Source organism: Taurulus bubalis (assembly GCF_910589615.1).
Source record: "Taurulus bubalis genome assembly, chromosome: 9".
In the NCBI taxonomy this organism is placed as follows: domain Eukaryota; kingdom Metazoa; phylum Chordata; class Actinopteri; order Perciformes; family Cottidae; genus Taurulus; species Taurulus bubalis.
Genome location: NC_136597.1, coordinates 3040010 through 3054191, shown reverse-complemented (window position 1 = coordinate 3054191; position 14182 = coordinate 3040010). Strand labels below are relative to the sequence as shown.

General features: G+C 44.5%; 2 protein-coding genes across 2 annotated transcripts; one reads left to right on the top strand and one right to left on the bottom strand.

The window, feature by feature from the left end:
* Positions 1 to 205: 205 nt before the first annotated feature.
* On the top strand, positions 206 to 6399 carry klhl36 (kelch-like family member 36; the record flags this gene model as incomplete). The annotated part of the gene is made up of 9 exons (XM_079224069.1): positions 206 to 265; positions 1132 to 1326; positions 1405 to 1527; positions 2490 to 2711; positions 2813 to 3118; positions 3878 to 4099; positions 4215 to 4372; positions 4891 to 5490; positions 6312 to 6399. 9 exons carry the CDS (start codon positions 206 to 208, stop codon positions 6397 to 6399), a joined length of 1974 nt encoding a protein of 657 aa, XP_079080195.1.
* Positions 6020 to 13413, bottom strand: LOC306741534 (aldo-keto reductase family 1 member B1; the record flags this gene model as incomplete). Its single annotated transcript, XM_079223836.1, has 10 exons — positions 6020 to 7338; positions 7409 to 7491; positions 8484 to 8567; positions 8650 to 8737; positions 9372 to 9484; positions 9591 to 9707; positions 11416 to 11493; positions 11922 to 12038; positions 12188 to 12364; positions 13333 to 13413. 10 exons carry the CDS (start codon positions 13411 to 13413, stop codon positions 7305 to 7307), a joined length of 972 nt encoding a protein of 323 aa, XP_079079962.1. The 3' UTR covers positions 6020 to 7304.
* Between the last annotated feature and the right edge of the window lie 769 nt (positions 13414 to 14182).

Sequence of the window (14182 nt, the reverse complement as noted above, 5' to 3'; positions counted from 1 at the left end):
AAAGTGACGTAACGTGACGTAACAAGCAGAGGAAGAGTCCTGGTCCTGTAAGGGACTCACTGAGGACTAGGGATGGGGCACAATAAGCCAGGGGAGATCTTACACTCTGGTTTTATAATGTGTGTGTGTGTGTGTGTGTGTGTGTGTGTGTGTGTGTGTGTGTGTGTCCATCTCCTTTTAGATGATGCCTACCTGAGGAAACATCATGGACGATGGCAAACCAAGTCGTGTGTGTCTGCCCCAGCGGATCAGTGATTCATCCAAGGTCTCTGTCTGTGTCTGTGTGTGTGTGTGTGTGTGTGTGTGTGTGTGTGTGTGTGTGTTCCGGCTGAGAATTTACACCAGAGGGTGAACCCGTGTACGACCGAACACTGATAAACTCCATTCTTAGGTGGCTAAAAAAAGTGAAATCTGTGAAAGGGTTCAAGTTCAAAGACAAAAACAAAAACACAGACAACACTGTTGTAGTGACCTATCAGTCACCTTGTAGCCCCGCCCTAAAGCATCCCCTGCTTTATGGTCTGTTTGACTCTAAATGACCATAATTTACTAAATGAACATCATGCTGTATTGAAGAAGACTTGAAACTAGAGATTGAGACATAAACTCATGTTTACAATGTTTACTGAGGGAATAAATCAAGAGTAGAGTCATTTATATAGACTTCTATACAACCAGAGGAGTCGCCCCATGCTGGTCAGTAGAGAGAATGCACCCTGAAATATGTTATTTCATATGTCTTACTAATTTAATACAACTGTGTCTATTTCTAAGTGAAGTCATATGTTGTACACATACTGGCTGTGAAGGGCAGACAGTATTGTATTGGCCCCTCAGAAGAGAGCGCTGTCTCTTTAAGACAGGAGTGAAGAAGACGTACAGTGTATACAGGTTGAAGACAAAAACATATGCTTGTTTTTAAACTGGGATCTGTTCAATAAAAGTTGCAAAACTGAAGAAGGACGTGTTTGTGGACCGTTCGTTTCAAGGGTGCAACACATGTTAAGCGAGGGATCAGAGGACACGGGAAAGACAATTGACTCGCCCTGAACTGAACCTTTTGGATTTAGGCAAAAATGAACCATCTCAAAAAGCAAACGCTTTTCCACACCGTATGTTTTGTGTTGGCAGGTGTTCCGCTGCGTGGACCAAGCTGCGGCGGTGTTGCGGGGCATCGACGAGCAGCGGCAGCACGGACAGTTCTGCGACGTGGTGCTGGTGGCCGACAAGCAGCGGGTCCCCGCTCACCGAGCCCTCCTGGCCGCCTCCAGCCCGTACTTCCACGCCATGTTCACCCTGGGCATGAGGGAGGAACGCCAGGAGGAGGTAGGATGGTGCACCGGGGCGGACGTTCTCAAATGGCCGACACCGGGTTAACCTCCGCTGTCCTCTTCCCGGCCGCAGGTCGAGCTGGTTGGGATGTCCTGCATCGGTCTGACCGCTGTTGTGGACTTCCTGTACAGCGGAGAGCTGCCATTGGATGGAGGAAACATTGAGCATGTGCTGGAAGCTGCCCACCTTCTGCAGGTGAGACTCTGTTCAACACAGAAGGACAAATATCACGTTTCAGCAAAAAGGATTGTGGGCAAATGTTTGTATTATCAAGCATTTATAAACTATTTATGATGTGTATGCACAACTTCAGGATGAGGATTAAAAGAATGTCCTTAATAACCGTGTTGCAGGATTCTTGCGCTCATGGAAAACCTGGAACAGTCATGGAATTTTAAAATGCTTATTTCCAGGCCTGGGAAAAGTCCTTGAAAAAAATTAAATCCCCAAAGTTTTGTAAAAGTCATGTAAATGTGTTATATTCATGTGTTCATGACGTTCATTTACGCTGAGTTTGAAATAATTAATATGCTTTTAAAAGAAAGACTCAAAATATAAGCAGGCATACATACAGGCATCTATATAAATGTTTATTCTTTTAATCAAACTATTGTCTCATTTGAGTCATTTAAGGTTTACTGTATGCTTTGTATTCTCATTGTTAGTTTAAATACTACATTTACTCACTTTTTACTGTTTACACCCAGATTTCACTAAATGTTTAGTCATTGAAATTTGGTTTAAAGTCATGGAAAAGTTATGGAATCTATTTTTACAAATTGTTTATATATTGGTCATGAATTATTAATAGCAGGTCAAATGTAGTGCTAAATTGTTCAGAAATAAAAACAGCAACAGCAGTGTAATGGAAACAAACTATATATATTTATTTTTTAATAAAAAGACAATACATAGACATAACATTAAGAGGACGACAAAACAGTGAGATACAAGCCAGCAAAACATAATTGTTTCATCTAAGAAAAGGTATAGTAGTATAGATGAGGGCAGATTTATATGTATGCAAGTACGTGGGTTTCAATTGCTACAAAAGACAAAAATGTTTCAGGCTAAAAAAAAACAAAAATGTGAATATTAATAGCACCATTAGTTCTTTAAGGAGACGTGTGAACTGTAGAAGTCCTGCTGCTGTTCAGGTGTGGCGCGCCGTGGATTTCTGCTGCCAGTACCTGGAGCGGGAGGTGAGCGAGGGCAACTACCTGTACCTGCAGGAGCTGGCGCTGCTCTACAGCCTGGAGCGGCTCGACGCCTTCGTCGACCGCTTCGTCCTGGCGCGCTTCGCCGCGCTCTCCCTCACGCCCGACTTCCTCCGCAACACCCCGCCACACAAACTCGCGTCCTACCTCTCCAGTGGCCAGGTGAACGACCCCGCCCTGTCCCACTGTCGACACTGTGAGTTCATCCTTCACCTTTTGGGGCCAAAGACTGACAAAAAAGCCGCTCTCCTCTCCGCCGTCAGGTCCAGCACGACGGTGAGCAGGAGCTTTTCCAGGCCGCCCTGCGGTGGCTCGCCGAGGCCCCCGAGCGGACGACCCACGCCGTGCGGCTCCTCTCCCACGTCCGCTTCCCCCTGATGCCGGCGTGGGAGCTGACGGACCGGGTGCTGCCGGCGCTGCGGGCCCTTCCGACGCAGGAGGCCGGCTGCGAGGCCCTGGTGGAGGAAGCCCTGGGGTACCACGCCAGGCCCAGCGCCCAGCCGGTCCTGCAAACAGGACGCACCAGGCTGAGGGGCGGGGCGGAGCAGCTGCTGCTGATCGGAGGACAGGTAAGAGGACCAGGAGGCAACCGGCAAGTGACGCCGATACAGACGTGTATTTAAAACGTGCATTCTCTCTAGTGACCACCAGGGGGCGACTCCTCTGGTTGTATACGACGTCAGAGGGAGTGACGTAGTATGAACAATGAGGGCGAACATAATCCAAAATGGCTCACTGACATTGTGAGAGAATCTGATGTAGCCATTTGCAGTAATTAGTCCACAAAGTGTTCTCTTATATGACAAGGTGTCATCCTCTTGACATTTTGGTTCATTTGTTTTTGCTCGAAAATGTGTTAATATAGAATATTTGTTCTCAATTCTGTTGTCCCTTTCTGTTCTGAACACAAACCTGAGTCAGACTTTAGTTGCAGAAATGAAGACATGCTGTGCTTTCCAGTCCCCATACGGCCACTGTTTAGTGTGCCAGAAACAGATTGTCCAAAATACTAGTAGTATTTTGCAGTATGCAAGCCAGCCGGCTGCTCTGACCCACAATCCTTTGTGTAGCAGACGTATGAGCTCAAGTTGAAGGTGCCGTGTTATGACCATGTAGTTTGTCCCTATTGAATGCATACCAGATACCTCAGTACATACTTTGTGAGGGCAACAGCAGGTGTGTAGTAAAAGTAAAAAATAATGCAGCTTCTACTCCCTAAAGATTTGAGTCTCAAGCTGTGACCTTGTAATATCTCGTCACCATAAAACAACCACTTGTTTAATAACCCTGCCTGATCCCGTAGCGCTCCTCTCTGTTTACTCCTCCAGGTGTCGGAACGCGGCGAGGAGCTGAGCGCCAATGTCTGCCGGCTGAACGGTGAGACGGGGGTCTGGGAGGTGGAAACCGAGCTGCCGGACAAGCGGAGCCACCACTGCCTGGCAGTGCTGGGGGGCTTCATCTTCGCCGCCGGGGGAAGCTTGTCCCGGGACAACGGAGCCGCCTGCAACCTGCTGTACAGATACGACCCCCGCCACAACCAGTGGACCCTGGTACTGTGCAGACTGCAAGAGTCCACATGGTCCTCTGATGTCCGTCGGCGCTTGTCTTATAGCGGCTTAAGTCGCCCGCGCACAATGACGGTGTGATGCCTTTTCTCTCCTCCAGGGCGCCCCGATGAACGAGCGGCGAGCGCATTTTTACTTGGGGGCGGTGGGAGACTGCCTGATCGCCGTGGGTGGGAATAACGACGCCAAAGCCTCGTCCACTGTGGAGGTTTACTGTCCCTCTGAGGACTGCTGGTCCTACGTGGCACGACTGCCCAGGTAGGGACACGGGTCGGCATGATATATGTACAATATATATGTGGTATATGTACAAAAGGTGGTAGTATATACAAGAAAGGTATTAGATACAGTTTTTAAAAAGTGTTAAATAACAATAATAAGTAATAAATAAGCTAGTCCTGAGTGCTGTTCCTGAATTGTGAAAAGAGGGAAAAGGGGAGAGTTATATGGGAATATTATATAGTTAGAATATTGCACCTTATCTTTTATTAGAAGGTGTATATGACACATGATTTCACAGACAAAATCATGTGCAATATATCACACATTGGACGTGATAAGTGAAGTGAGGTAATGTTTGTTTATTGTTTTTTATATATATATATATATATATATATATATATATATATATATATATATATATATATATATATATATATATATATATATATATATTCGTGGGGACATTTCTGTTACGGGTGGGTTTGGCATTCATGGTCCCCTGAGGATGTATTACGGAGAACATATTACATATTTTTTACGTCCGTCTTCCCTAGGTTTATTCATGGCCACGCTGGGACGGTCCACCGCGGTGTAGTCTACATCTCAGGCGGTCAAGACTTACAGACCAGCCCAAACCGCCGCGACTTCCTGAGCTACGATCCGTCGCGGGACAGCGAGGTGTGGGTGGAGCGCCGGGCCATGTCCGCGGCGAGGGCCTGGCACTGCATGGCCTCACCCAACCACCTCATCTACGCCATAGGGGGCTGCGACAACGAAGAGGACGGCGCGGAGCTCGTCGACGTCCTGCAGGTGGAGTCTTACGACCCGCGCAGCGGCCAGTGGACGCGGGTGGCGCCGCTGCTGCGGCCCAACACCGAGGCGGGACTCGCGGTCTGGGCGGGGAGGATCTACGTGCTCGGGGGCTACAGCTGGGAGAGCATGGCGTTCTCCAGGGCCACGCAGGTGTACGACCCCGACGAGGACGCGTGGTCCAGAGGACCCGACCTTCCCAAATGCATCGCAGGGGCCTCGGCGTGCGTGTGCACGGTGAAGCCCTCGCCGTCGTCACCCTCTCCGGAGACGACGAAGAAGAAGGGACATAGGATGACGGAAATCACACCCCACGTAGCAGCAGTGACGAAGGACTTTCTCTCGTCTGAAAACATTTCTGATACATCTTTTTCATAGAAGAAACATAATGTGTTATGTCCCTTACACGGGTATCAGAATCCTGTTCTGGGGCCGTGCAGCATCACAAAGGCAGAGAGGTGGCAATAACGCTAACTACTGAATTAACAAGAGGGTTTCTTTTTAGGAACATCTGATTAGTAAGAGGGATGGGACAGAAAAGAAGTTTTCCCTCTGCTTTCATTTATCTCCTACAAGACCTTCAGTTGAGTGACACACTGCATGCCTAAGTTAACGCTGTATAGATATATTATATACCGTAAAAGTCGGGTTACAAGCCGCTCCTACCTCCGATCAGTGTCCCCGCTGTAGCAAGCTAGGAGCAGCGTTAGCTAGCGCTGCTGCTGCTACTGCCCGCATCCCCTCTGCCCGGGTCGGGTGTCGAGCCTGGTCCCGCTACCTTCGGTGGTTTTCTGGGAGCTAGCGGAAGTTAGCGGGGAAGTAACGGAGCGCTAGCAGGAGCGCCAGCTGGCTACAGCGGGGAGCTAACGGGGACACTGACCGAAGGTAGTAGCGGCTCCTAACCCGACTTTTACGGTACATATATTTGTTGACCAGACTACCAAAACTCGACTGGCCACCTCACGGTTATACGCCTCCCCCCAACCAGTCAAGTGGCAGTTTGCGTCCACGTCTGTCCAAAATGTCATTTTTACCTCTTAGAAATTGTCATTAACATATGGATGCTTGATTTATGGCCAAAAATGTGTTACTTGAGGTCAAGGGACCCGTTGTCCACCAAATTCTAATCAGTTTAACCTCCTGTGCTCGTGGACGTTTGCACCAGGTGTGAAGAAGTTTCCCTCCAGGAAAAATCCGAGGAGTCCCTCAGAAACATCATCGTCTCCGAGGTCAGCCGGACTCAGCAGAACTAAAAGTGATGAAATTTGACAAAGAGACATTGTGGCCACTTTCCTCTGGAGCACAGAACTACATTTATTTAAACAACCGTTTATCCATTATTTACACACGTGGTCTCACAGAAAAACAACAGTGACCTCTCGAAAGCGCATTGCGCGGCGGTAAGTTACACGTCGAATCATTTTAATGTGTACAGGTGGAGGTTCAGGAAAAAACATCACAACAGTGACTACACCGTCACTCAACAACACTCTGGGACCCGGCTGAAAGTCCTGTGTTCGCTCACCCTCATTGTTCATTACGTCACACCCTCTGAGCCTTGTAGTCACGTTGGATTTAATTTGCGTGCTCACCTCATGAAATGAGGATCCTGATTGAGGCTTAGTCGGAACACAGTTTGTGCCGCCGCCACGTGATGCGCTGGTAATATAGGTCACGGTCATTTCATGTGTTTTTGTGTACATGAACAGATTTAAAGTGTTTGTAATCTGTTGGACACCAAAGTGCAAATACATTAAATGAAATTCTCCATCCAGCAAAACTGTACTCTACTGTAACTCACATAATACAGGGAGTATGATTCAAATGACAATGTGTGGCTCAGTATTGTGTATATTGTAATTAAAAAAATTGAGAAGTTAAAGAATTGTCTTTAATTCCAAAGCAGTTGTTAACACAAACATACAGTATTTCATTCATGACACAGGAACACTGTAAAAGATGCTCCTCACTCTTCAGAGCTCATGCATGACTTGATATTGTTTCAGTCCCATTCACTGAGTCACATTTGTCTTCACATTCTTGGGTATTCTGCAAACAAGGCACTGATGAATCGCAGCGTGAATAACGGATGCTGTGGGCAGGCGCCATGTAGCCGGCCTCGAGTCCAGTATCGGTAGACTCCACCCTCCAGGCGGCCTCATACGAAGGGGTAGTAGGGATGAGACTTGATTCTGAGGAACGGAACGAGAGTGGTAAGAACAGCGGTGCGTTTGCAGAACATTACTGCAGCGCGTCACTTACTCCTCCAGCATGTAGGCCCTCCAGCCGCGGTCCAGTCCTCTCAGGGCTCTCATGTCTTCGTCCGTCAGACTGAAGTCGAAGATCTGCACAAACACCAAAACTGATTGGGACCAATGGGTTTTTACAGACAACGACACAGTTAATAAACCAGCCTCTCTAAGGGGAAATACACTACTTTGTTGTGTCGAATGATGATTCAATGTCGGCAATATGCATCATGAGAAGAATTTTGACGTTGTTTCTTTTAGCCACTGATAAACGGTGCGGTCAGTAAGTTCACGTACCAATGAGCTACGTAGACAGTTACCCACGACTGCATTCCGACCCATCTCCATTATTGCTGTTTAAAATATAGTCTTTTCTTTCCATGCTTGTTTTAAAAAACTGATTTGAAACGGAGAGCTCTGTTGGACCCAGGCGGCAACCTCCGGTTCTGCCGAAGGAAACCAATGCGGAAGTGTCTTTAATCTTGCAGTTACTAAGCAAGTCTATGCTTCATGTGTTAAGCTGCTATCTTGCTACTGACCACCAGGGGGAGACTCCTCTGGTTGTATAGAAGTATATGCTTCATGTCTTAAAGCTGCATTCTCTACTGACCACCAGGGGGAGACTCCACTGGTTGTATAGAAGTCTATATAAATGACTTGTATAGAAGTCTATACAAATATCTACATACTGTTCACTCTTTCAGAATGTGACTTACTCTCTCTTATAAGTTATTGTGTATATGGGAAATGGTCAAATACGAGTACCTCTCTTGATTTATTCCCTCAGTAAACATTGTAGACATGAGTTCATGTCTAGCATGATGTTCATTTAGTAAATGATGCTCCATTTAGAGTCAAACAGACCATAAAGCAGGGGATCCTTTAGGGCGGGGCTACTGTGAGTTATATACGGCGTCTCTACGTCACTCCTCCGCATTCCAAATATGGTCATTTCTGTTCATTGGTTGTGAAGAAAAGGAGCAAGTTGCAAACGTCCACAATTTGTGAGAGTTCAGACAAAAGATTAAACGATATTTAATGACCATCACAAAAAAGAAAGTGGGCAAACAGTCATGGAGAGGTCTCACCTTTGTGTTCTCAAGGATGCGATGAGGCTTGTCGCTCTTAGGGATGACTGCTATGCCCTGCTGCACGTGGTACCTCAGCAATACCTGGGAGGATACCGCTGTTACTAACAAAGACACACACACACACACACACACACACACACTTAGACCAGTAGACCACACTGACCTGTGCAGGGCTGCGTCTGTGCTTCTTGGCTATATCTGCTGCGACTGGCTCCTCCAGGAGCTGATGTGGATCAAGGTCTCCTCTGAACCTAAGATGGCCGAGATACACCGGGCAGACAAGAGGGCATTCAAAGCACTTTAACAAGACAATATATATATATGTATATATATATATTTAGCACAAGACTTTAAGAGTACATTACAATTGCAATTAAAAGACTTTGAAAACACAAACAGAAAAGAGAGAACAAGTAAATAAGTAGTTAAAGATTAGATAAAAATTGCATTCATTGTCAATGTCACAATGCAAACTGCTTGACAAAGCTAAATCATTGTCCTTTTCACATGTGTTTTCATTTTATTATGAAAGTAAATGCATGAATGAAAAGGAAATGGGTCTTCCTTTATACTTTATAATTCACTTTTATTTTTATTTGGCTGTTTTAAATCCAGACTCCGTGTTCAAGATTGATCCTGTTTGTAAATAAATAGATGGAAACAGCTCTATTGATCTGAACTCTATGGTGTGAAGATAACAAAGGGTTATAAGATGACAGACAGTCCTGAGTAAACTGACTTGTTTACGAGCTCTACTTTGGTTGAAACTGCAATATGAACAAAGTAGTCTATGACAAAGTGGATCTAAAGCAATGTGTCCTCTTTGGGGCCAACTGAGCTAATTTATGTAAATTGAATTGGGAACACAGAAGGATCGGCGCTCACATCTCTGGGGGTCTCTGTGGCGAGCCAAAGGGACTGTAGGCCGTGAGGCCGATGTTCTTAGCTCGGCAGAACTCGATCATCTCTGTCTGCACCAGGTAGGGGTGTAGCTCAATCTATGGACGATAAAACACCAAACAAAAGCGGACATAAGGAACATAAGGACATGAGAATGTATGAGTGAACAAACGTATGTCAACAAAGGGGCCGAACATGCCGCACCTGGTGCACAGCAGGGGGCACCCTGCACAGAGCCAGGAGCCTCTCCAGCTGCAGGACGCTGAAGTTGGACACGCCGATGCTCTTCACCTTGCCCGAGGCCTGCAGGGCCTCCATCCCCTGCAACGCAGCAACAGACAGAGACGTCGCTACCGTGCAGCCTGAGAGGCTCGTGTGAAGAAAAACAACTAAGTGTCCTTCTCATGGATGTTTTATTTAAACCTTCTATTGCTTTGAGATGGATTCAAATTTACAAACATCTAAAAAAAATGGATTATGATCCAGATAAATGTTATATTTAAGTGCATTATTTATAGCAATAATTATATATAGTTACTTTTAAATTGTATGTACTTTAGACCACATTTAATTTATAATGTACAACTTGTACTTTTAGTTTAAAATAGGCAACATTTTACAATTTTATTGCAATTATTCATTAAGTCTAAAGTTACTTAATTTCCTATGAGAATAGGCGAAAAGAAAAAACACAATACGTGTGTGTGTGTGTGTGTGTGTGTGTGTGTGTGTGTGTGTGTGTGTGTGTGTGTGTGTGTGTGTGTGTGTGTGTGTGTGTGTGTGTAAGGTAGGGGTGGGGGTTGCAGTGTGAGTGAGAGAGACATTATTTAACATTATTACAAAAATACTACTATAGGATTGTATTACTAATATTTGTGTTTTGTTCGGACTTTTCTTATTTATGGTGGTTTTTGAAACGTTTACTGCTGTATGCATTTCTCTTATAAAACCACCCATAATTAATACCAGATCAAATTTGACCCCAATGATGTATCTTTCTTTTTTTTGTTATTACATTTTTTATATTTTTTTTATATTTGAGGATGAAGCATTGTTTTAAAAAAGTAAGGTACTTTTTACACATCTAAACACAACAGGAGGGAAGAACAAGAGACCATCTAATTAACCTTGAGGGAGAAAACGTCAAAGTTTAAGAAACCATTCAGATTTTTCTGTAACTGAAAATCAAACTGAAATGGAGTATAAGATATCGTAGTTATTAGGTGCGGCTGCATACTGTATAAACTATCTATATACTATATACTAATGAATAAGGTGGCTCCGGTGGTGCCAGTGCACAGGTGAGCAGGACTAATCCATGACCCGAACCCAACGTCCCCCTAAACCCTGACCCCTGACCCCTCAGGGACCCACTGATCACCTCTAAGTGGTTGAGTGTGAGAGGCTTTAGGACTTGATGGTGTAAATATGAATGACAGCACTTTGCTGCAACATATCACGTGACCACATAAAAACATATTGTGTACCATTGTGTATTTATTTGATACTTTTTATTCACTGATTTGAACGTCTTCCTCACGAGATGAGAAGTCATTTTAAATGATCTATTTACTCGTTTTTGTCAAAACAAAATGTTTGATGAATGTAAATAAATACTATATGTATAATCTCTGCTTGCATTCCTCTGATTTCATGTGTTTTTATGTTCCATCTTTAATCCGTAATGTTGTAGTGTAAAAGGTATTTTATCACGTGCCTCTTTGTTTACCTTTCTTTTTTTTTACGTCTCCATGCTTCCACTGGGAACTGCTGGTTTAACGTCACATTGCTATGAATTGTGGGTAATTCCCTTGAGCAAAGTCGCCATCTAATGCTGACTTATGGAAAGGGTTCATAAAGGGTCAACATGTCTGACACAGCAAGCTGCTAATCATCTTTACTCAACTCCCACCTCACACTCCCCTGACCAAGACACTCCCTGCACCCCGTTCACATTCAAGTTTTGTTAATAAAGTCTTCATTTGTCTCTCCGGCTCAATCACATCATTCCCCCGTAAACGGCTCTTACCCTCCAGACATCCACGTAGTCGATGTCTGAGGTCAGAATTATTCCGTCCTTCTTTGGGAAAAAGTCGTCGCCCATTTTCTAAGAAGAAATGTAAATAACAGTCAAACAGATGCTTCTAGAGACATGGCATGTTTCATTTTTGTGACATAATTATATCCCTCTTACCGAGTGAGATCAGAGAAACATAAAGAATCAGAAAATACTCGATATTTTATATATTGGCGATGTATAAAATGATTAAAACAGATTGTTCAAATTGAGAAACACACTCAGAATGAACACTGCACGCTCCGCTAATAGCGTACAGGTGCACTTATACAGGTTGAAGCTGAATGTTTTGTTCGATAAGAACAATTTTGTAAAATATTACATCTATATTTTTAAAAAGAAAAGGTTGACCTTTCCTTGAGACAATTCTCTGTATCTATGAGTGCAAGTGTTCTCCTTTTCCTAAAGCATTTTAAAACAAATTGTTTGACTTTGTGAATGTGGATGTTGCGCTTAACCTTCAGGCCAACGGGGAAATGCACAAGGTAAAGATCCAAGTAGTCCAGCTGGAGATCATTCAGGGACTTATTAAGGCATTCAGGGATGTCCTCTGGGGCATGATGGGTACACCACAGCTATATATATGAACAAAAAGGTACAGTACAGGAGGGTGAATAGAAAACAAAAGTATCTTATACAAAATAATGTCAGCTAGTTCTGTGAAAGCAAACAACTAATTGCTCTGTTGCAGCAATGCCAGGGAGCAACACGGCGAGGCGCCCACCTTGCTGACGATGAACATGTCCTGGCGCCTGATGACGCCCTGCTGCATCTTGGAGCGCAGCGCCTTGCCAATCGCAACCTCGTTGTTGTACATGTGAGCGGTGTCTATGTGGCGATAGCCGGCCGCGATGGCAGCCTCCACCGCACCCTGGACCGAGGTGAGGGGGAGATGGGGGGACTGCAAGGAGCAAAAGATGTTTTTAAATAGGCCCTTCTCCACTATCTATATATATCTATATGAGTGGTAATAATCTTAACTAACTCTTGGCAAGAAAGCTAAATAAGCTTATTTCCCAAAATGTCAAACTGTAGACCCTTAAAGGGACTTTCCAGATCTGTCAGTGAGCAGGTAGAATACATTAGCTAGTGGTCCAGATGTAACGTTTCACCAGGGAGACATTAAGTCACTAAATGATCCAACACATTTGACTTAAAGTCCCCATTTAACACGGTCACTCATTAAACTGAAACACCCGAGTCTCTGAAACGTTCGATAGAATTCTGTAACGCTTGACTCTGACGACCGAACACTTATCTTATCTAAACAAGCAGACAGTTTTATGCTGGTGATTGTTTGAATTCGATGTTTAAAGTTGGCTAACTCGTCTGGATGATTGGGGCAAAATGTCCTGTTGCCAATATGTGCACGTATATTTGTATATTTCACATATTGCCTGTATAACGATCTATTCATTTGACAAATAAGATAGGATCCAAGCCCCAAGGAAGAGCGCTGGGCGTGGAAATACATGTTTTTCATAGTGTCCAGACTGTTGAATTACAATTTCCACGTTGTTATGTGATGCCATTGGGCGCAATGGACTTTTCTCCAGATACTTGCATTGGAAAAGAGACGCCTGTAACTTTTTTTGCCGTTCATATTCATGCGGCGCCACCTCCCATCCAGTTCTCTTTACACATCAACAGGTGGGACCCGTATGCAGCCAATGAGGGAGTTTTCCATTTGACCTTAAATGGCAGAAGCCAGTATTTTCAATTGCCTCCTTGGCAGAACCCTTCAGTAAATACTACTTTTCTTAAAATGCATACATTTGCAACACATATTTCAGAACAATAGTATGCCAAAAAAAAACAGAATTGATAACATATATATGTAAACGATATAGGAAAGAGGGTGCTGAGTACCTTCCATGTCCCAAGACCCAAAACTGGCATCCGTGTGCCATCGTTCAGCTCTACGAACCTGGCCACCTGTGTGTCCTCCATGGAGCCGGGAGAAAGAGCAATGAAGCGAGAACCTCGGCTCACACTGGGCGCACAAACTCGTACACTTCCTCTTTTTCCCCTCAAACTACATCTGCTGAGTCAACGTCCTTCCTCTTTCTTTCTTTGCTGATTTGGCTTGTTTATCTGAACTGTGTCTTCCCTTTTCTCTCCTTTTTCTCGCTCCTATTTCTGCTTTATCAGTTCAGTGGTTAATGTGTGACAACACACAAAGTACTTCACCACCATGTCTTAAAGTGAGGGGGAGGAGCAATGTTGCAAAGGTCACTCTTCTCATAGGGGTGGCAGTGCACACACACACACACACACACACACACACACACACACACACACACACACACACACACACACACAGAAAGGCTGCACCTGTCAGAAAAAAAGACCTGCTGTAATGTTTCCAGTCCAACATTAGATGGCAATCTCGTATCACTGCACTAACATGTGCTGTAGATGTGATACGGGCATGAGGCAGGTCCTCCTGCTCTATCTGTAATGCAGAGCTTGTTTGCATCCCTAAATACATTTGTGTTTGACCAAATACAACCCAACAGGTGACTAACGCCAAGACGGTTCCAAGAACATGATACCATAAAGTCCTGTAAATGTCAGATTTAGATGCATCGTGGTATAACTAACATTTTATACTTACCACTTAACATAAAGTGCAGCTGATGGGAATGTCATTGGTTTTGCAGGTATTTGGTCAACAACCAAAAATGTTGGCCAGGTGATTACATTTCATTTAGCTGTC